Source organism: Neoarius graeffei, chromosome 1, assembly GCF_027579695.1.
Source record: "Neoarius graeffei isolate fNeoGra1 chromosome 1, fNeoGra1.pri, whole genome shotgun sequence".
Lineage (NCBI taxonomy): Eukaryota > Metazoa > Chordata > Actinopteri > Siluriformes > Ariidae > Neoarius > Neoarius graeffei.
Window position 1 is genome coordinate 124,566,532 of NC_083569.1, and position 23,145 is coordinate 124,589,676.

The 23,145-nt window shown below is 43.0% G+C and overlaps 1 protein-coding gene across 1 annotated transcript; it reads right to left on the bottom strand.

Annotated features, from left to right (window-relative positions):
* Positions 1-1,292: 1,292 nt before the first annotated feature.
* On the bottom strand, positions 1,293-18,519 carry ccdc13 (coiled-coil domain containing 13). The gene is made up of 15 exons (XM_060926574.1): positions 18,500-18,519; positions 18,216-18,306; positions 17,193-17,561; positions 14,745-14,887; positions 14,555-14,629; positions 11,619-11,732; positions 11,090-11,194; positions 10,724-10,888; positions 10,331-10,507; positions 7,931-8,128; positions 7,729-7,802; positions 3,790-3,921; positions 3,508-3,650; positions 2,312-2,405; positions 1,293-2,195 (listed from the first exon to the last, which is right to left on the bottom strand). The coding sequence occupies exons 3-15, from the start codon at positions 17,557-17,559 to the stop codon at positions 2,027-2,029; spliced, it is 1,956 nt and encodes a 651-aa protein (XP_060782557.1). The 5' UTR covers positions 17,560-17,561; positions 18,216-18,306; positions 18,500-18,519; the 3' UTR covers positions 1,293-2,026.
* Positions 18,520-23,145: the final 4,626 nt, after the last annotated feature.

Genomic DNA, 23,145 nt, shown 5'->3' on the forward strand with positions numbered 1-23,145 from the left:
TAGTCAAGCCTTGTGTTAATGGTGTTTATGAGGTAAAGGAGTAGATCTGGAGGATCCTCAGACAGAGTGTTTTGGTAAACTGGGATGTATGGATGCTGTCAGTCCCCACTCGCTTGCTCACTCGAGTTTGTTGACGGTGTAGTGGCTGCTGCTTTATGTCCCGGGGCCCCTCATGCCTGTGTTACCTTCTGGCTCTCCCCTTTTAGTTATGCTCTCATAGTTAGTTTTGGCGGAGTCCCTGCTTGTACTCAGCACACAATATACACTGTTCTTAACCATTAGGTGATGCCGGGCACACCAAATAACCTATGTTTTTTCTCACCCCCTCCGGTCTGTCTCTCTCTGTTGAGTTACATGTCGATCTTGAGACACCAGTAAGATGCTGCCCTCTCCTGCTCTCCAGACCTGCCTGATCCATCCTGATGCTCTACGTCTGGCTGGAGTCTCATCACATTGCTTCTATAGAGAACGATCCCATATTGACAGTTGAAAATCACACGTAGAAGATGATCTGGGCACTTACAGTTTTGTTGTGATGGTTTGGGACTACAATCGCCATGATACCTTTAGGACTGCAGTTGCCATGAACAGTTTTGCACTCAAGTCTCCATCAATGAACAGTTTATAACTTTAGCAAAACAGACTTCCTGTTAAACTATAATGATTTTCCTGATTACACAGTTGTACTTTGTGACTCTATAGGACACAGTTATAGAAGTGAGTTACTGATAATGCTATCTGTTATCACCCAGATGAGGATGGGTTCCCTTTAGAGTCTGGTTCCTCTCAAGGTTTCTCCCTCATGTCGTCAGGAGCTTGCTCATCAGGGATAAATAAATTTATTAGGGATAAAATCAGCTCATATATTAAAGTTTTTAATTTTCTGTAAAGTTGCTTTGCAACAATATCTGTTGTTAAAAGCACTGTACAAATAAACTGATGCTGCTACTGTGTTTCATTTTTAAATAATTATTTTTCTTTTTACTTCAGTTCGCTCAGGAAAAACACAAGTATCTTTTAGCCTTCCTAGCTTAATTGACAATGAAGTTAATTAAAACAAAACTATCCATTTTCCCCAAGGCTCTTATCAGCTCATAAGGCCAGCCATATTGACATCGTGCAGAGTTTTGTCCATATTGGATTGATTCTTTCACCAGGATAAGCACAGAATTAGCACAGACTCATTGACAACAACACAGGATTTATTAGGACCATCAGCTTCCACATGCAGAAAGACTGAAGTCCACAAACCTGTTGTAAGATTTGGGACCTCCAGGTTAGGGACAGAGGAGACTACGACGTGGGGACTAGAAGATGAAATTCAGGACTTAGAGGCTGATTTGGTTGCCATAATGTGTGGAGGTTAACATCTGGGAAATGGAATCTACAACATCAGTGTAACATCTAATAAAAATGATAAAGATGCTAAAATCCAGGATTATGAAGACGGTAGGTAAGATAATATGAAGTAAGAGAACATGGGATCTGTAGATTAAGATCTGTGGCATGAAAACTAAAATCTGTGATTTGGAGCCTGAAATACAATAACAAACCAAAATCTGGAGCCCAGCTACTACGATCTTGAACTTGAAGACTAATATCTAATATATGAAAGATAGATTGTTGGGCCTTGAAGTGAATGCTAAAGTTTTGGGCTGAGAAGCTAAGGTCTAGAGAGTCTAGAGGAGTCTAGAGACTCAGCTTTAGAGCTTGGATTCTAGGAATTGGAAATTAGGCCATTGCAACTAGTGTCTGGGACCTGAAGGCTTGACGACATTTTTAGCATCTAGTGGTCGAAGATTTAGGGTTACAATCAAGCCCTTCTATGCTAAAATCTGGGACAGATATCCAAGATTTGGAGCCAAGATGTTAAAATCCTGGGAATGGAAACAGAAATCTGGGTCAGGTTGCTAAGATCCAGAGTCTAGATGCAAATATACTGGCCATGGAAACTAAAATCTGATACAGATTGCTTGGATTTGAAGTTTACAGGAACCCAGATCTGATGGATGAGAAGACTCCTGTGCTACGTTCCCTGTTTGGAGCTCTGTTTGTGCTGCCGGAGAGCCTGAAGGAAGACTTGCTTCACTTGACTGATCAAGGAGGTGTAGAGCTGCAGGTCCTCCTCTTTAGCCTGCAAGACTTGTTTCAGAGATGACCTCAAAAGCTTCAGCTCCTCCTGCTGGGCAGCAAGTCTACAGCGACACAAGACGTTCAGTTTAGCTGCAGGTATTCCAAAATTATTTTCAGTCAAAGTGATAGCTGAACAAACAGGAATCTTTGGAGAAATTAAAGTTTAGTGTGTACTCACTGTGTATTGAGTTCATTGACCTGAGCGTCATGCATCGACTCTGCGGCTCTACTGGGTGAAATGTCGTCCTGTTTCTCAGGTACGTTTAGGTTAGCTGCATGAAACACAATCAAGCACAAGCCATATAAACATAGAGCTGAGATCAACCGACCTACACTGGAAAACTATTGTACTGGAATAAAATCATACTTGTACTGGATTAAGGTTGCACCTGTATTGTAGTAAAGCTACACCTGTACTGTAGTAAAGCTACACCTGTATTGTAGTAATGCTACACCTGTACTGTAGTAATGCTACACCTGTAGTTTAGTAAAGCGACACCTGTACTGTAGTAATGTGACACTTGTATTGTAGTAATGCTACACCTTTACTTTAGTAAAGCTACACCTGTACTGTAGTAAAGCTACATCTGCACTGTAGTAAAGCTACACCTGTATTGTAGTAATGCTACACCTGTACTGTAGTAATGCTACACCTGTAGTTTAGTAAAGCTACACCTGTACTGTAGTAATGTGACACTTGTATTGTAGTAATGCTACACCTTTACTTTAGTAAAGCTACACCCGTACTGTAGTAAAGCTACATCTGCACTGTAGTAAAGCTACACCTGTATTGTAGTAATGCTACACCTGTACCGTAGTAAAGCTACACCTGTACTGTAGTAATGCTACACCTGTACTGTAGTAAAGCTACACCTGTACTGTAGTAATGTGACACTTGTATTGTAGTAATGCTACACCTTTACTTTAGTAAAGCTACACCCGTACTGTAGTAAAGCTACATCTGCACTGTAGTAAAGCTACACCTGTATTGTAGTAATGCTACACCTGTACCGTAGTAAAGCTACACCTGTACTGTAGTAATGCTACACCTGTACTGTAGTAATGCTACACCTGTACTGTAGTAAAGCTACACCTGTACTGTAGTAAAGCTACACCTGTACTGTAGTAATGCTACACCTGTGCTGTAGTAAAGCTACACCTGTACTGTAGTAATGCTACACCTGTGCTGTAGTAAAGCTACACCTGTGCTGTAGTAAAAGCTACACCTGTACTGTAGTAATGCTGCACCTGTACTGTAGTAATGCTACACCTGCGCTGTAGTAAAAGCTACACCTGCACTGGAGTAAGGTTGTACCTACCCTGTAGTAAAGCTACACCTGTGCTGTAGTGAAGCTACACCTGAACAGTGTGTACCTGTCCTGCTGCGATTGACTCTTTGTGCTTTTTCAGGGTCTAACTTCAGTCTCCCCAGCTGCTGCTCCACAACCACACAGCGGCGACGCTCGTCCTGAAGCTTCTGCTCAGCCTCTGTGCACTTCTGAATGGCCTCTGCTTCCCTGTACAAAAAAATGACACGAGTGGCTCCATCAAACAAATAATTTTGTGTGACTTCACAGAAATAAAGCCTAAATCAAAAGAGAATATTTATGTAAATAAACTTACAAAAGGCTACCAATGGCACTTTTTTCATCATACCTCCTCTGTTGAACTTTGGTGAGCTCCAGCAGTCGGTCTCTCTCCACATTAGCTGCCTGACACAGAGCTTTAAACTCTGAACACTGAACCTGCAGAGCAGCACACGCAGAGCACAGTGCCTCCGACAGCTCTCTGTCGTAATACAGAAAACATACACAGAAAAAAATCAGACATATTTCATTTTAAATAATACACTCCTGAATTATCATAATGAGCAATCATTGTCATATGCTGAACAACTTTACTGACTGGATTAACGCGTCTACTATAAACAAAATAACACAGCAACAAACATTAATTGTTGGATTATCCCATCCACCGTAAACGCAGGAACAAATATACAAACTACTATCACTGACGGGGTATGTGGATATGTGGTGCTTTATTAGTGTGCTTGCTCAGGCACACAGCAGCCGAAGGCAAGCACACTACTGTTCTTCTTAAGTTTACTTATTCTGCCTTATTCCGACACGTTTTTTGGATCCACTCCTCTTCCTAGGGCGTTCGAGATAGAGACACCGTTCCAACTCTGAGACGTCTGGCCCGAAGTGGTGTAGTGTGCTTGTATACAGCTTTTGGATCAACGCGCCTGTTCTCTTGTTGTTGTCGGGGTTTTTTTGGTTTTTTTCCCATAGAGAATGAATAGGGCTCATGAATCGAATCGTCCTACTCGGACACGCTCCATCGCAGATGCACCAAACCTCATGTGATACTTCAGGCCAACTCCCCCGACACATACATGCAATCGGTTCTGACCCGCGCTCATATTTTTCCTTTCTTTTTGCTCATCCCTTTTTCCTCCATAGGCTTCCATTGATTTTTGGCCCCATGCAAATGAATGGAGTTTTGCTCAGTAACACTTCACCACACATCCACCAAACTTCATACGGCACCTCAGGCCAAATCACCATCACACACATGATATCGGTTCTGACCCGCACTCGGCTTTCTCTCGCCTTTCATCCGTCCAGTTTTTCTCCATTTTGCCGCTAATCAATGGAAGCTCGACTGAGTCATTCCTCCCTTCCCCCATAGGTGATGATGCATTTGGCAAGGATCTGCTCATCTGAGACTTTGACAGCAAATCAACTTCAACTCAATGGCCACTTTATTAGGAATACTTACACGCACGCACGATAGCAATTAGCATATAAGCATTCACGTGTTACCATGCTAGCTGTTAGCATGTTACCCATTACGATATCATGCCTGCTGTTAGCTCGCGAGTTGTTAGCATGTTCACCATTAGCATGTTATCATGAGAGCTGTTAACATGTTAGGATTAGCATGGTAGCATGCAGAGTTCGCATGTTTGCTGTTAGCGAGTTCGCCTGAGCATGCTAGCATGCTAACTGTTAGCTGTTTGTATGTCACCCTCAGCGTGTTAGCATGCTAAAAGTTAACATACTAGCCATTAGCATGTTAGCCTGTTAGCTGTTAGCATGATAGCTGTCAGCATATTAGCCTTAAAGTGTTAGAATTTTAACAAATAGCATGTTAATCATTAGCATGTTAGAATGCTAGCTGTAAGCATGTTATCTATTAGCATGTTAGCCTTAACATGTTCTTGAGGCCGTTCACAACCAGCCCCCAGTTGACCCACACCAACAGGATGACTCAATGACACCTTAGATGAGCTTTTCGTCCATGAGAGGATAAATACCTGATGCTCCCTACCAGTCAGACAGAACTGAAGAAGCCTTTCGGATGAGAGGTGAAACGTCTTCAAGAATCTTCAAGCAAGTCCAGTTGCTCTCTTTTACCACCTCCATGTTAACATGCTAGCTTTTAGCATGTTAGTATGCTAACTGCTAGCATGCTAGTTTTTAGCATGTTGGCATGCTAGCTTTTAGTATGCTAACTTGCTGCATGCTAGTTTTTAGCATGTTGGCATTAGCATGTTGGCATGCTAGCTTTTAGCATGCTATAGCATGATAGCTGTTCTGCTACAGCTCAGCAAGCACACTTTGCAATTTCTCTGCGGAAATGCAGTCTAGTTCACAGCTATAATCCAACACATCCAGAATATGGTTCAAGCATATGGTCAAGAGCAAAATTCCAAAACACAAAGTAACAGGAACAAGGTCAAAATGAGAAAATCCACCTCTTGGCTTAGTTAGCATATACTTAATTGTTAACTCTAACGGGTACATCACAACTTATGTGTGAGTGTATAGTCCTCAAATAATCTCTTCCTGTGATTACAAGCAGGTGCCACAATCATGGGCATTGTAATTTCCGGCGGACATGCCCACAGGGCGTGGTGCTCACTGGGAATTGCAGTCTGGCGCTGCACAATTGACCTGTGACATGGCACATAAAAACACATTGGAACAGTATTACAGTATTACAAAGGATGAAGCAGCATGAGTGCTGGAAAAGCACGCTGAATGTAAACACACAAATAAATGTATGATTACCGTAACTGCTGGAGTGTTTATAGTATTATAAAATATATATTATAGCAGTATTTCTACTATAAAACACACTAAAGGTGACGATACACGAGGCGACTTTTTGGGCAATGTTGCTGAGCAGTTGCATTTGACACTTTCCCACTGAGGCTGGGCAACATAATTTCTATCTGAACAATTTTGATCAACTTTTTAAGATCACCCGATCAGATTGCTAGCAGCAAATCACATTGGACATGTAAGGGACAGAAAACACTATTTTTTGAGGAAACTCAGCTGCGTAATTGTAGGCTGTAATGCCCGCCCTGATGTATTTTAACCAGGTCAATTGAAGATATGTGCTCCAAAGATTCCACCAGCATGTGCAGAGTCTTACCAGGGGCTCAAACACTCTGGATCATGTGCATAGCAATGCCAAAGACTCATCCAGAGTTTTGGTTCCCCTGCCAACAATCTTTCACTGTTCCTGACACCAGTATACAGACCTCTCATCCATAAGCAAGAAAGCTGCAATAAATACACAAGAATCTTCAACCTGTCTCCGTTACCCACACCAGATTGCTTACAGAAATAACAATTCCACAGAGGACATCTTGTCTCTGGTTCGTCACGCTGTCCTGACTCACCTGGAGAGGTGAGGATGTTATTCGTGGATGACGGCTCTGCTTTCATTACTGTCATACCCAGCAAGCTCTCCTCCAGTTCATCACAATGCCATTGGATTCTGAACTTGCTGCCAGACTGTCCTCAGGCAGCGCGACTGGGACCCCACATGTCCTTCACAAAAACTCTGACGGATGCATATTGAGCCCCATCCCATATTTCCTCTTCACGCACGATTGTGTTCCTGTATTTGCCACTAACACCATCATAAAGTTTGCAAATACTACAACGGTGATTAGGCTGATCTCTGACAGCAGTGACTCAGCCTACAAAGCAGATGCAGAACCTGTTGAGTTGGTGCTCGGAGAAGAACCTGTCCCTCGTCACCGCAAAGACCAGGGAGCTAATCACCAACCTCAGAAGGTCAAGAGATGATGAGTATGCTCAAGAGCTAATCACCAACCTCAGAAGGTCAAGAGATGATGAGTATGCTCAAGAGCTAATCACCAAGCTCAGAAGGTCAAGAGATGATGAGTATGCTCAAGAGCTAATCACCAACCTCAGAAGGTCAAGAGATGATGAGTATGCTCATGTCCAGCTTCAGGTTCTTATTTAAGTATTTCTTATTTCATTTAAGTCACAGCACCTGCTAGTGGGCAAAATGTTGCTTTTATATACTTCAAAATATATGGCACATTCGTGATAGGTAAAAAGAATAGGTACGAATAGTTAAACATTAGTAACTGACCTGAGATCAGTGTTACAACTGACTCAACAAGTTTATGTCCCAGTTTTGAGACTGACCTACAAAATGCCAAGAATTCCAAACCAACATGATTTCAGATCATTATACTTGGTGAACAGTGTGTGTGTGTGTGTGTGTGTGTGTGTGTGGTTTGTCTCTGTAGAGAAAGTGTGAGACCTGGCAGAGCTGGACCTTCTGTCTCCTGGGTGGGCATGGCTAATCTTCACCGCTGCGTCAGTAGCCTCCTGTTTCTGTCGCAACACAATGGCCATATTTTAATTCTTCATTCCATTACTTCAGTAAATCCTACTTCCTAGCCAATCATAACACATGAGAGTGTGAAGTGTGTGTTTACAGGGAGTGTGAAGTGTGTGTTTACAGTGAGTGTGAGCTGTTGGATCTCCTGCTCGAGCTCCTGAACTTTCTCCTCTTTCTCCTTCACCACGAGATTGAGCTGTGCGATCAGGTCATTGTGTCTCTGAGCCTCTTGTGTGTTGTGCTTCTGCTCTGTATCATTGCACTGCCCCTCTTTCTGACCCAGACGACTCAACACGGCCTGTAGCTGAGCCTGCTGCTTCTGCACACACACACACACGCATACAAATAAGCACACATTCCATTCTAACATGATAAAAGTCCATGTATATCTGTGAAGGTTCTCAGCCATCCAGGTCATCTTAACCCATAGGTGCTAAAGAAGGTAAGCAACACCCTAACGACCCTCTAGGCTGCTAACACCATTCACTCCTGGCCTCCAGTGACCCTAACAACCTACAGGATGAATGACCCATGTGACCTCAATGACTCTCCTTAGGGTTGCTTTTGGTCCACTAGAGGATAAATACCAGGAACTCTCCACTAGTCAGACAGAACTCAAGAAGCCTTTCGGATGAGAGATGAAATGTCTTCAAGGATTGCCAGCAAGTCCAGTTGCCTTCTTTAACACCTATGGACAAAGTCCATGTAGCATGCTGGATTCCTGATCTACAGACCTGTGGGGCAAGTACACCTAATGCAGGTTCTCTGTCCTGTCATGTGTATGCCAAGGATACACTTTGAGAGGTTGGATGGGCGGAATGTCCTGGAACTTGACTAGGACTTTGTTGGAGGAGGTTTTCACTTCCGTTTGTTTGTTCCCAATGTAAATTAAAAACTAGTGAATGGATTTTGATTAAATTTTGAGGAGAGGTGGGCCATGGGCCAAGGAACAATTGATTAGATTTAATGCAAATCCAAATATGTATGTGTATCCAGGATTTCTTTTTGTCTTTTTCCAGCATAACTCAAAAAGTAGTGAACGGATTTGGATGAAATCTGGTGTACAGCTTTAGTATTATCCTAGGTTCAAATGCTTTGATTTTGATGTTGATAATAAGTGGCATGGCGGAGGTATGCACTCTAGCATGTGCTCTTCTAGTTCCTCATGGATCAGCCATGAAAGTATACAATTATTAAATACAGAGCCTCGGTAAGAAGAACAAGCTGCTGTATGGCACTGAGAAGGAGCAATCCCAGGATACATCATCTGGCAGCTACTCGTGCCCCAGGAACCTGCAGACTGTACAAAAAGTAGCTAAAATCTGACTATTAATGATGTTCTGCCCACTACTTAGATGCGTGCCCTGCTGATAAGAGGCCGGCTAAACATTCACAATCTTCTGCTGCTTTGGTGAACGAGAGGAGCTCTACATGGGCTGGACATCAGAAGAACCAGAAGAACACACTCCAAGTCTTAGTCTGTTGCATTACTTTTTAAATGGATACTCACAGACCAGGTAAACGTTGTCACAGCCAGGATCAGGGTGATCAAATTTGAGTAAGAAGGGAGAGAGCTTGACCTTTGTTTGTCACTGTACATTGTGATAGGGCACTCCTGGAGCAAACAGAGTTAAAGGCTTTGCTCAAGTGCCCAAGAGTGGAAGCATGGCAGAACTGGGGCTTGAAACCCCAACCATCTGACCAGTATGCAAGCACCTAGCCAAGACAAGACAAGAATATGACTCCTGCTACCAGGGAAGCAGAACCACCATGTGGTTCTACAGTGTCTGGCACAGGAAGGAAATTGGTGTAGCAGGTTTGATCAAAGGATTACAGCAGTACATCAGGACCAGCTCCCAGCTCCATCTCTACCACCACCCCGTCCTGCTGAAGTACTTTGGTGTCACCACATCATATTTTGAAGTTACCTGGCACCATTTCTGTCATTTTGAATAAACTATTCAGTGGGGTCACGGACTAGTTTTACAGTTAATCTTAATAAATTCTCTTCTATCAATCATGGAGAAATGGAGATTCATGGTAAACAAAATAATTTGCGTCCTGTGTGAGTTGTGTGTCAGTAAAAGTGAGGTAATGAATGTCCTCACCTGTTTAATCAGGACCTCACTTGGCTCACTTAAGCACTTCCTGTCCTCATTAGCACGTGGTGTCAAGGCTATTAGTGTACAGTCTGGAATTCATACTTTTCCATCCTGAGGTTAAATAACCTCATTAATAAACATAAACCTTTTAATAAATATACTGTAAATGTACTGTTACAGCTGCCCATCCTCCCCCCCACACACACACACGCAGTAAACGAGACGCTTTAATGTAAATTTAAGCTCCATCGCACACATTACGGTGCAGAAGCGCAGCTATTAAACACCAGAACATTTTGTTTTATTGAAGTCGGATCATATTTCTCAAACCCGACTCCATCAGTCTAACATCAGTCCAGAGCACTGCATTCTGACTGGTTAAGAGCTGGAAGACCGTCAAAGTGTGTGCGTGTGTGTACCAGCAGTGCGTCGATGAGCTCGTTGTCGTGCCGACTCTTCTCAGTCAGCGTGGACAGTTGAGTTTTGAGGGTCTTGAGCTCAGCACTCAGGATGTGGTTCCTCGCTTTGCTGCTCTCCAGCTTCTTCTTCAGCTCACCGTGTTCACTCAGTATGAGCTCATACTCCACACTCAGCTTCTACACACACACACACAGTTTAACACAGCCCTCCAGGTTATACACTGACACCTGATCCTGGACACATCTCTCCATATTAGCGCTTTCATGAACTGATGATGTCATACTCCAGGCTAATTATTTAACAGCTTATGAATGGCTAATGAAGAAATAGCTAAACCTCATAAAGCTATAAAATATATAACTTAGACATCCCTATATTTGTGTGTGTGTTACCTTCAGTGCCTCCTTCCTGTCTCGTTCCAAGGTGCGGATGTAGCTCTGGTTCTTGTCCTGGTTCCTCTGAGGGACTCCTTTTCCCAGCATGCACTGCTCTGGGCTGAACTCTCCCGCCTGCTTCCTGTTGGACACCGAGCTCAGCTGCTGTTCCAGATCTCTCACCTGCGATAAAATCATCATCATTATCACCATCACCATTATGAGTCCATATGTGGAAATGAAAGCAGGTGTTCCCATAAGGCCATAGACCGGAATGTAGGCGTGTCTTTGAGCAAGCATGACTATAATTCCATAAGAGATGCACCTTCCTCAAAATATCAATCAGGTTTGAGTATGCACATGAGGCGTGTGTGTCACACTCACTCGGGTCTGCAGGGCCAGGATCTGCTGCGCTCTTCCTCTCCAGCTTCCTGGAGAACTGAGGATCTGTTGAACATTCACATCCTCCCCAATCTCACTGCTTAGAGCCTGTCTCACACACACACACACAGATTCTTTGTACCATTTCCATGTCTTATATTACTAAAGCGATTCTACTTAGAACCTTCTCTGAAAAGGAACCCATCTGTTGTCGGAGTCTATATAAAACCAACAGGGTGAAGGGGTAAGTGAAGAAAACGCTTTACAACGTCTCTATTGAAGAAATTTTAAAACCTGCAGTTCCTGGTTTGAACAGTAGGTGTCACTGTCAGATAAAAGTGAGTGGAGCAGTAGGTCAGCTCCTGATCACCCCCCACCCCAAACACACACACACACACACACATCTACTGATATTAATATTTGATAATAATTAGATTAACAGAACAACATTAATGACATTAACAAGTGAAGTGTATATTTAGTCATCAGTGTTGTCCAGATGAATCTGTTGAGTGTTCAGACGGACGCTGACCTTGTGTGCAACCTTCAGCTCCTGTTTGACAGCCTGAATCTGGTTGCGGTATTCACTCATTTTAAACTGGGCTGTGTTCAGTTTCTCTTGTAGAGACTTCACCAGTAGAGTGTCCTGAAACACACACACACACACACACACACACACACACACACACGTTACTCTGTAACTGCATAAACACAACCAAAACTGCAACAAAAAAATTTACTCAGTAAGTTAATTTGCTCAAGGAGTCATTTACAAACGGACGTGAAACGGCCAGTGAGTCATTTACAAATGGACGTGAAACGGCCAAGGAGTCATTTACAAATGGATGTGAAACAGCCAAGGAGTCATTTACAAACGGACGTGAAAGGGCCAAGGAGTCATTTACAAACGGACGTGAAAAGGCCAGTGAGTCATTTACAAACGGACGTGAAACGGCCAATGAGTCCTTTACAAACGGACGTGAAACGGCCAAGGAGTCGTTTACAAACGGACGCGAAACGGCCAAGGAGTCGTTTACAAATGGACGAGAAACGGCCAAGGAGTCGTTTACAAATGGACGTGAAACGGCCAGTGAGTCGTTTACAAACGGACGTGAAACGGCCAAGGAGTCGTTTACAAACGGACGTGAAACGGCCAGTGAGTCATTTACAAACGGATGTGAAACGGCCAAGGAGTCATTTACAAACGGACGTGAAACGGCCAAGGAGTCATTTACAAAAGGACGTGAAACGGCCAAGGAGTCATTTACAAACGGACGTGAAACGGCCAAGGAGTCATTTACAAATGGACGTGAAACGGCCAGTGAGTCGTTTACAAACGGACGTGAAACGGCCAGTGAGTCGTTTACAAACGGACGCGAAACGGCCAGTGAGTCATTTACAAACGGACGTGAAACGGCCAAGGAGTCATTTACAAACGGACGTGAAACGGCCAAGGAGTCATTTACAAACGGACGTGAAACGGCCAAGGAGTCATTTACAAACGGACGCGAAACGGCCAGTGAGTCGTTTACAAACGGACGCGAAACGGCCAGTGAGTCGTTTACAAACGGACGCGAAACGGCCAGTGAGTCGTTTACAAACGGACGCGAAACGGCCAGTGGGTCATTTACAAACGGACGCGAAACGGCCAGTGAGTCGTTTACAAACGGACGCGAAACGGCCAAGGAGTCGTTTACAAACGGACGTGAAACGGCCAATGAGTCGTTTACAAACGGACGCGAAACGGCCAGTGAGTCGTTTACAAACGGACGTGAAACGGCCAAGGAGTCGTTTACAAACGGACGCGAAACGGCCAGTGAGTCGTTTACAAACGGACACGAAACGGCCAGTGAGTCGTTTACAAACGGACGCGAAACGGCCAGTGAGTCGTTTACAAACGGACGCGAAACGGCCAGTGAGTCGTTTACAAATGGACGTGAAACGGCCAGTGAGTCGTTTACAAACGGACGTGAAACGGCCAAGGAGTCGTTTACAAACGGACGTGAAACGGCCAGTGAGTCATTTACAAACGGATGTGAAACGGCCAAGGAGTCATTTACAAACGGACGTGAAACGGCCAAGGAGTCATTTACAAAAGGACGTGAAACGGCCAAGGAGTCATTTACAAACGGACGTGAAACGGCCAAGGAGTCATTTACAAACGGACGTGAAACGGCCAGTGAGTCGTTTACAAACGGACGTGAAACGGCCAGTGAGTCGTTTACAAACGGACGCGAAACGGCCAGTGAGTCATTTACAAACGGACGTGAAACGGCCAAGGAGTCATTTACAAACGGACGTGAAACGGCCAAGGAGTCATTTACAAACGGACGTGAAACGGCCAAGGAGTCATTTACAAACGGACGCGAAACGGCCAAGGAGTCATTTACAAACGGACGCGAAACGGCCAGTGAGTCGTTTACAAACGGACGCGAAACGGCCAGTGAGTCGTTTACAAACGGACGCGAAACGGCCAGTGAGTCGTTTACAAACGGACGCGAAACGGCCAGTGAGTCGTTTACAAACGGACGCGAAACGGCCAGTGGGTCATTTACAAACGGACGCGAAACGGCCAGTGAGTCGTTTACAAACGGACGCGAAACGGCCAAGGAGTCATTTACAAACGGACGCGAAACGGCCAATGAGTCGTTTACAAACGGACGCGAAACGGCCAGTGAGTCGTTTACAAACGGACGTGAAACGGCCAAGGAGTCGTTTACAAACGGACGCGAAACGGCCAGTGAGTCGTTTACAAACGGACACGAAACGGCCAGTGAGTCGTTTACAAACGGACGCGAAACGGCCAGTGAGTCGTTTACAAACGGACGCGAAACGGCCAGTGAGTCGTTTACAAACGGACGCGAAACGGCCAGTGAGTCGTTTACAAACGGACGCGAAACGGCCAGTGAGTCGTTTACAAACGGACGCGAAACGGCCAGTGAGTCGTTTACAAACGGACGCGAAACGGCCAAGGGGTCGTTTATAAACGGACGCGAAACGGCCAAGGGGTCGTTTGCAAACGGACGCGAAACGGCCAAGGGGTCGTTTACAAATCGACATGAAACACCCGCGGAGTCATTCATGAAAATAAGTAAACCACTTGATTTGATTTAGGTTTTCCACATGTACATTTACAATAAAATACACATTTAATTATTATAAAGACATGTAAAAAACCGAGGATGACACAAAAACGTCTAATAAAATTACTTATTTCCATTGTGGTCCTCATAAAAAATTACAAAATGGTGACAATATGATAGAGGACAAAAATTACAAAAAATGTGTAAATAAACAAAGTGTATAAGAATAACATTAATAATATTAAAAATAAATTTAAGAAATATAGCTATCACAAGTTTTATATATCACAAAATATCACAATTGTTATCACAGACTTATTATTACACAGAAATTAAGGAGTCATTTACAAATATAACTGATTCGATTACAGAAGTGATGCAGTACCTTTTGCTCTGAGCTCCCCAGGTCCAGTTTGTGGTCTGCTTTCACTCCATTACTGAATAGTGCTGTATCTTGCAGCTACACACACACACACACACACACAGATTTATTTGTCATCATGGTATATGGTTGTACTGATATATTTCCCATCTCTCTTCATCTCCTGCCCTCAGTAAGTCAGCAGAGTGATTACCTCTCTTTCCAGCTCTCTCACTCTATTGTTCATCTGTTTGCTCTTGGCTTTCTCTCTCTCCATCTCCACTACGAGTTCCCGGTTCTTCTTCGAAAGCTCCACGATCTTGGCTGCTGCTGCATCTCCTGCCAGTGCTGTTTTGCCTTCAAACAGGAAAATCACATAAAACACATTGAAGAGTACAAAAAAGCTGCTCTGTGTGTGTGTGTGTGTGTGTGTGTATGTATGTATGTGTGTGTGTGTGTGTTGCTCCTTCAGGAAGCTCACATATCTCTGTGTGTTAAGGATTTGTGTTCACGCAAATGTCAGTCCATTCCCTGTACACCCTGAGATGATAGGAACTGAATCGTACACTTCCAGATACAAACACTCATCACTGGGGGTCAAACCCTCAAGGGGTCACCTGTGTACCTTCAGTCGCCAGGGAACGTGCAGGTACTGTACCTCTCAAACTCATTTAAGGTACATAACAGATACATTATATAAGTGAATTACTTGAGGAGTCATTTACAAATGTCAGAGAATCACCTGAGGAGTCGTTTACAAAAATCAGAGAATCACCCGATGAGTCATTTAGAAATATCAGTGAATCACCTGAGCAGTCGTTTAGAAATATCAGCAAATCACCTGAGGAGTCATTTAGAAATATTAGTGAATCATCTGAGGAGTCACTTAAAAATTTCAGTGAATGATCTGAGGGGTCATTTACAAATAATCAGTGAATCACCTAAGGAGTCGTTTATAAATGTCAATCACCTGAGGAGTCGTTTATAAATATCAGATAATCACATCAGAAGTCATTTACAAATATCAAGAAACTGCCCAAGGAATCATTTACAAAAATCAGTGATTCACCTGAGGAGTCGTTTAAAATATCAGAGAATCACCTGAGGAGTCGTTTACAGATACCAGTGAATCACCTGACGAGTCGTTTATAAATATTAGTGAATCATCTGAGGAGTCATTTACATATAATAAGTGAATCACCTAAGGAGTCGTTTACAAATATCAGACAATCACCTGAGGAGTTACTGACAAATATCAATGAATCACCTGAGGAGTCATTTACTGACATCAAGTAACAGGGGTAAAACTTTACCTCGGGGTAAAGCTAGACCGGTAGCTGACCTACAAGCAACACCTTGAGTCTCTATGTGCCAAAGTGTCATCCGGGAACAATCTCCTCCGTCGGCTGGTAGGCTTATCCTGGGGATCCAACACCTCCACACTCTGGACTGGCGATCTTGCCCTTGTCTTCAGTGCCACAGAATACGCAGCCCCAGCTTGGTGCTAAACTGTTCATACAAAGAAATTTGACACAACTCTCAACGACACCCTGAGAATTGTCACCGGCTGCCTGTGTCCCACCCCCATAGAACTTCTACCAGTCCTTGCCGGCATTGCTCCTGCTTCAAATCGCAGAGAACATCACACTTTCAAACTAGTGGACAAGGCCCAGCAAGAGCCAACCACCTTCTACACAACATTGTCCAGAACAATGAACTGGGTCGACAACGTCTGTCGTCCCATCGTCCCTTCTCCTGGCATCCAACAACCTTGGGTGAAGCAAACCACAACACTCTGAGTACATGGAGAACCAGCTGTCAAAAGACCCCCAGACCCACCCAGTTCACAGTTCCTCCGAAAACAAAGCTACCACCAGGAGGAGACCTCCCTCAGAGGGAATGGGTGACTCTCAACTGACTATGCATGGGTGTCGGCCAGTTCAACTCCTGCATGCACTGCTGGGGTCTGCGCCCATCACCAGCCTGCGAATGTGGGTTACCTTCCCAGACCACAGAGCATGTTATCCATGAGTGCCCCACTCTCCGCCCACCAAAGCACACCAAGCCAAACCTAACACATCCCGATCAACCTACAATTAGATGGCTGCAGAGCCTGTATGAGACTGTTGCTGTAAAACAAGATCTTGAACCGCGAGTTGGCCTAGTGGTTAGCATGTCCGCCTCTTGATCGGGAGATCGTGAGTTCTACTCATGGTTGGGTCATACCAAAGACCATCATAAAAATGGTACCTACTGCTGTCTGGAAAGACATGTTGCAATATAGATGCAAGTGGGGAGTCAAACTCTCGTGGTTACCAGAGGACCTGCCCCCCACTGTAACCCTAGCTATGTAATAGGTGAGAAACCGAGGGCTTCGGAAACGGAGATCGGCGCCGCCCTATGCGCCAAGTGGCGTGGGAAGGGACTTTGACTTTTTAAGATCTTGGCGACTAACTGTCCCATAAATAAAAGGTCTACTTCCAACCTGCTTTTTGACCCACAACACTGCTCCAAAAACTATGCAGCCTGAACAACCCTGACTAGACTTTTACAAGATATACTGTATGTACCAAGTCTAGCCACAAGGGGGAGACATGACTGTGTCTGTAGATGTAAATGGACAGGACCAGCCTTGTGGTGTCAAGTATCAATTTTTCCTCACCCACTAAAGCCAGCTTGTTCTCCTCCATCTTCTTCTTCAGGTACTTGATCTCAAACTCCTTCTCACTCAGGAGTTTATGGAGTCGTCCATTCTCATCCCGAAGTTCCCGAACTTGCTCTTGGAGCTGATCGTTCTCCTTCTTCAGCAGTCTGGAGCTGGAGTTAGACCTCTCCAGCACAGAGTCCCCCGAGTCCTCAGACAGGTTCAGACTGTCCTGCCTGATCAAGCTCATTTCGTCCTTGTCCTTCTCAGAAGAAATCTGTTTCTTTTTCTCCAGCCGCTCACGAAGGCGCTGCGCCTGCTGTTCCTGCAGGGTCTGAAACTCGACCCTCAGCTGCTCCTTCAACCTGTCCTCATCAGCCTCCATCACTGAAGAAGAATCAGAACCAGAATCATCTTTACTGGCCAAGTTTGTTGACAAACAACAAACACAAGCAATTTGGTTCTGGCAGTTGGTGTCTCTAGTGATACATAATAATAATAATAATAATAATAATAATAATAATAATAATAATAATGGAGTCATATTTTTCTATACATCTGGACATGTAGTTTTAACTTCACAAAAATTATAAAACAATGATTTGAAACTATAGGTGCCAAGGACAAAAAAAAACCTAAATAATATTTCGCTTTTTCAGAACAAATCTAATTTGGGATATGTGTTTATGATTTACTGTGATAAACGGATTAAGTCATGATCTTTAAGCGTCAAATTCTCTTCTTCTTTTTTTTTATACCCAATCGTTTTCGTACTACTTCCGCCTTCCTGTGCAACACTCGTGCACTATGGTTGGTCAGTTAGGGGTATGTTTGACATGATATCCAATCAGAGCGCAGGGGGCGGGATCATTGTGAATGCAGGTGTTAAAAATAATTCTCGACAGCCTGTCAGAACTTCCGTTCAGGTCGGTGTGAGCGGCGCGAGAGCAAATACCGTGATATAATGTGCTGTAATGAGTTATCAGAGATTTATTTATGGAAATATATTTGTAGAAAAACAAGAAAATATCGCAAACTCACGGCGGCTCGGTGGCAAAGCCAGTCTTCGTCGATGCGCGTGCGTTTCCACGGCAACGCGACGCCGCAGCAACCCCACCTGATGACGTAGCCTCTGTTGCCGGAAGTTAATATTTAAAGCGAGGAAATAATAAACCCGTACAGTCGTTATTAGTATTCAGATTTGTTTCAGGATCTGTTGTAAATACTCCGAATATGAATATTCTTTCCAAAATTTAAAGACGCAAGACTTTTAAATGGGAGACTTTAATAATAATAATAATAATAATAATAATAATAAAGTTTACCTGGTCGTTCGGACCAATCAGATTCTCCCGTCTCATCCGGGAATCCGCATCAGTGTACTTTAAAATTAATGATCATTTTTAAATAAACATTGGATTCTTTTCTTTTTTTTTCTTTAGAATAACAAATAAAATTACACTCAATATTGTAAAGAACTGCAGCATATATTTTAGGACTTTTTTATATTTCTATATTTTATAGCAAATAAAAGTTGAAATAAATGTTATATACAGTGGCATGCAAAAGTTTGGGCACCCTTGCTGAATAGTTAAGTGAGCAGAAGATGAACTGATCACCAAAAGGTGTAAAGGTAAAGATGACATATTTCTTTTTAGTGTTTTCTGCAAGATTTGTGTATTATTTTTGTTTTGTGGGCGGCACGGTGGTGTAGTGGTTAACACTGTCGCCTCACAGCAAGAAGGTCCTGGGTTTGAGCCCCGTGGCCGGCGAGGGCCTTTCTGTGCAGAGTTTGCATGTTCTCCCCGTGTCCGCGTGGGTTTCCTCCGGGTGCTCCGGTTTCCCCCACAGTCCAAAGACATGCAGGTTAGGTTAACTGGTGACTCTAAATTGAGCGTAGGTGTGAATGTGAGTGTGAATGGTTGTCTGTGTCTATGTGTCAGCCCTGTGATGACCTGGCGACTTGTCCAGGGTGAACCCCGCCTTTCGCCCATAGTCAGCTGGGATAGGCTCCAGCTTGCCTGCGACCCTGTAGAAGGATAAAGCGGCTAGAGATAATGAGATGAGATGAGATTATTACTAGGCGGCACAGTGGTGTAGTGGTTAGCGCTGTCGCCTCACAGCAAGAAGGTCCGGGTTCGAGCCCCGTGGCTGGCGAGGGCTTTTCTGTGTGGAGTTTGCATGTTCTCCCCGTGTCCACGTGGGTTTCCTCCAGGTGCTCCAGTTTCCCCCACAGTCCAAAGGCATGCAGTTTGGTAATTGGTGGCTCTAAATTATCCACTGATCGAGCTTGGAGATGGATGGGCTCTGCCAAGTTTAAAAAATGCCCTAAACACACCAATGATAGACTGTTAAACTGTCGTAAGTGGTGCCCTTACGGCTATGGGGAGAAGAAGACGAAGAAGCAATTTGCTTTGTTACAAACGTCACACATTGCTGCATACATCTGATGTAAACATTTTTATTATATGAGTGATTCCACGCTTATGGGTACTGAAATGGGGACATGAACTTATTTTTAAAAATTCACCTAAAACCATTTCTTTTTTTACCATCAGGTCACAAAACATGTAATCTTTAATGAATGATATGTTAAAAGATAACTTTAATTTTCTGAGATGTAATAAAAACATATTTATATGCCAAAGTCAGAGCGTAACAGAAGTGTTGTGGACATATAGATTCTCAATTTTAACAATGTAGAATTACTTTTTGAAACATAGGAAGGTGATGTTTTAGCAAATATAATTAATAAACATGTGTAGTAGAATAAACATACACATTCTTTCAATAAGATTAACATGGTATATAGCTAGATTGTAATTAATTTGTAACAGACGCGCGATGGACAATCGTAACAGAAGTAATGGAACAGACATCATTTTGGAACTCATAGGCTTGACTTTGGCATATAAATATGTTTTTATTACATCTCAGAAAATTAAAGTTATCTTTTAACATATCATTCATTAAAGATTACATGTTTTGTGACCTGATGGTAAAAAAAGAAATGGTTTTAGGTGAATAAGTTCATGTCCCCATTTCAGTACCCATAAGCGTGGAATCACTCGTATGTTAATAATTAATTTATCTAGAAGTTTTTCTCTATTTTCTATTCTCTGTTTATTCTGTAATGATGCTGCTGGAATTTTAATTTCCCTGAGGGAACCCGCCCAATGGGATTAATAAAGTTTTATCTATCTATCTATCTATCTATCTATCTATCTATCTATCTATCTATCTATCTATCTATCTACAGCACCCTCCACAATTATTGGCACCCCTCGTTAAGATATGTTCTTAGACTTCTAATAAATTCTTTTTTTTTTTAAATAATATAGGACAACAATGCCAAAAAAGAGAAAAATCCAACCTTTAATTCAAGTGCATTTATTCAGTGAGAAAAAAATTCCACATTAAGAAATAATTCTTTTACATGAAATCAGGTGTGACACAATTATTGGCACCCCTGATGTTAATACTTTGTACAACTCCCTTTTGCCAACAAGACAGCACTTAATCTTCTCCTATAACATTTCACAAGATGGGAGAATACAGAGAGAGGGATATTCAACCATTCCTCTTTGCACAATCTCTCTAAATCATCCCGAGTCCTGGGTCCTCTCCTATGCACTCTCCTCTTCAGCTCACCCCACAGGTTTTCAATTGGGTTGAGGTCTGGGGACTGAGATGGCCATGGGAGGAGCTTGATTTTGTGTCTGGTGAACCATTTTTGTGTAGATTTGGCCACATGTTTAGGGTCATTATCTTGCTGAAAGACCCAGTGATGACCCGTCTTCAGCTTTCAGGCAGAGGCCACCAGATTTTGATTTAAAATGTCCTGGTATTTCAAAGAGTTCATGATGCCATGCACCCTAACAAGGTTCCCAGGGCCTTTGGAAGAGAAACAGGCCCACAGCATCACCGATCCTCCCCCATACTTCACAGTGGGCATGAGGTGCTTTTCCGCATACTCATCTTTTGTTTTTTTTTAAAGATCTTTTTGGGGCTTTTTTCACCTTTATTGGATAGGATGGTGTAGAGACAGGAAATGAGCAGGAGAGAGAGATGGGGAGGGCTCGGGAAAATGACCTCAGGTTGGAATCGAACCCAGGTCCCCGGATTTATGGTATGGTGCCTTATCCACCTGAGCCACAACGCCCCCATACTCATCTTTTGTGATGTATTAGAGTGTTTGTTGCCAAAAAGCTCTATCTTGGTCTCATCTGACCAAAGCACACGGTCCCAGTTGAAGTCCCAGTACCGCTTAGCAAACTCCAGATGTTTACGTTTATGCTTGTAAGTGAGAAAAGGCTTTTTCCGTGCATGCCTCCCAAACAGCTTGTTGGCATGTAGATAGCGCCTGATGGTTGTTATGGAGACTTTGTGACCCCAAGATGCTACTCTTTGATGCAATTCTCTAACAGTGAGCTTTGGAGAACTTTTTACTTCTCTTACCATCCTCCTCACTGTGCGTGATGGCAAGATAAACTTGCATCCTTGTCCAGGCTTGTTTGCCACTGTTCCAGTTGTTTTAAACTTCTTGATGATTCCTCTGACTGTAGATATGGGCAGGTGTAGGCGAGTGGCTATTTTCTTGTAGCCATTGCCTGACTTATGAAGGTCGACACACATCTGCCTTACTTGAATGGTGTGTTCTCTTGTCTTTCCCATGTTGAAGAGTGGATAAGAGAAATAGGCCTCTGTGTCACATCATATTTATACCCCAGGGAAACAGGATGTGATGAATTAAAGGTTCCTAGATACTCTGATCAACTTTATAAACTACAGTAGAAATGACAGAAATGCTTCAATTACATTTATTTTCAAGGAATTGTTATGGGTGCCAATAATTGTGGAACAGGTGATTTTATGAAAAATAATTATTTCTTAGTCAGGGATTTTTTTTATTCACTTGAGTTAAGGGTTACATTTTTCTACAATTTTCAGTGTGAGATTATGCTTCTGCAATAAAAATTGAATTTATTTTAAGGCTTTTAACACATCTTAACCGGGGTGCCAACAATTGTGGAAGGCGTTCTATCTATCTATCTATCTATCTATCTATCTATCTATCTATCTATCTATCTATCTATCTATCTATCTATCTACAGTGGTGCTTAAAAGTTTGTGAACCCTTTAGAATTTTCTATATTTCTGCATAAATATGACCTAAAACATCATCAGATTTTCACACAAGTCCTAAAAGTAGATAAAGAGAACCCAGTTAAACAAATGAGACAAAAATATTATACTTGGTCATTTATTTATTGAGGAAAATGATCCAATATTACATATCTGTGAGTGGCAAAAGTATGTGAACCTTTGGTTTCAGTATCTGGTGTGACCCCCTTGTGCAGCAATAACTGCAACTAAACGTTTGCGGTAACTGTTGATCAGTCCTGCACACCGGCTTGGAGGAATTTTAGCCCATTCCTCCATACAGAACAGCTTCAACTCTGGGATGTTGGTGGGTTTCCTCACATGAACTGCTCGCTTCAGGTCCTTCCACAACATTTCCATTGGATTAAGGTCAGGACTTTGACTTGGCCATTCCAAAACATTAACTTTATTCTTCTTTAACCATTCTTTGGTAGAACGACTTGTGTGCTTAGGGTCGTTGTCTTGCTGCATGACCCACCTTCTCTTGAGATTCAGTTCATGGACAGATGTCCTGACATTTTCCTTTAGAATTCTCTGGTATAATTCAGAATTCATTGTTCCATCAATGATGGCAAGCCGTCCTGGCCCAGATGCAGCAAAACAGGCCCAAACCATGATACTACCACCACCATGTTTCACAGATGGGATAAGGTTCTTATGCTGGAATGCAGTGTTTTCCTTTCCCCAAACATGACGCTTCTCATTTAAACCAAAAAGTTCTATTTTGGTCTCACCCGTCCACAAAACATTTTTCCAATAGCCTTCTGGCTTGTCCACGTGATCTTTAGCAAACTGCAGACGAGCAGCA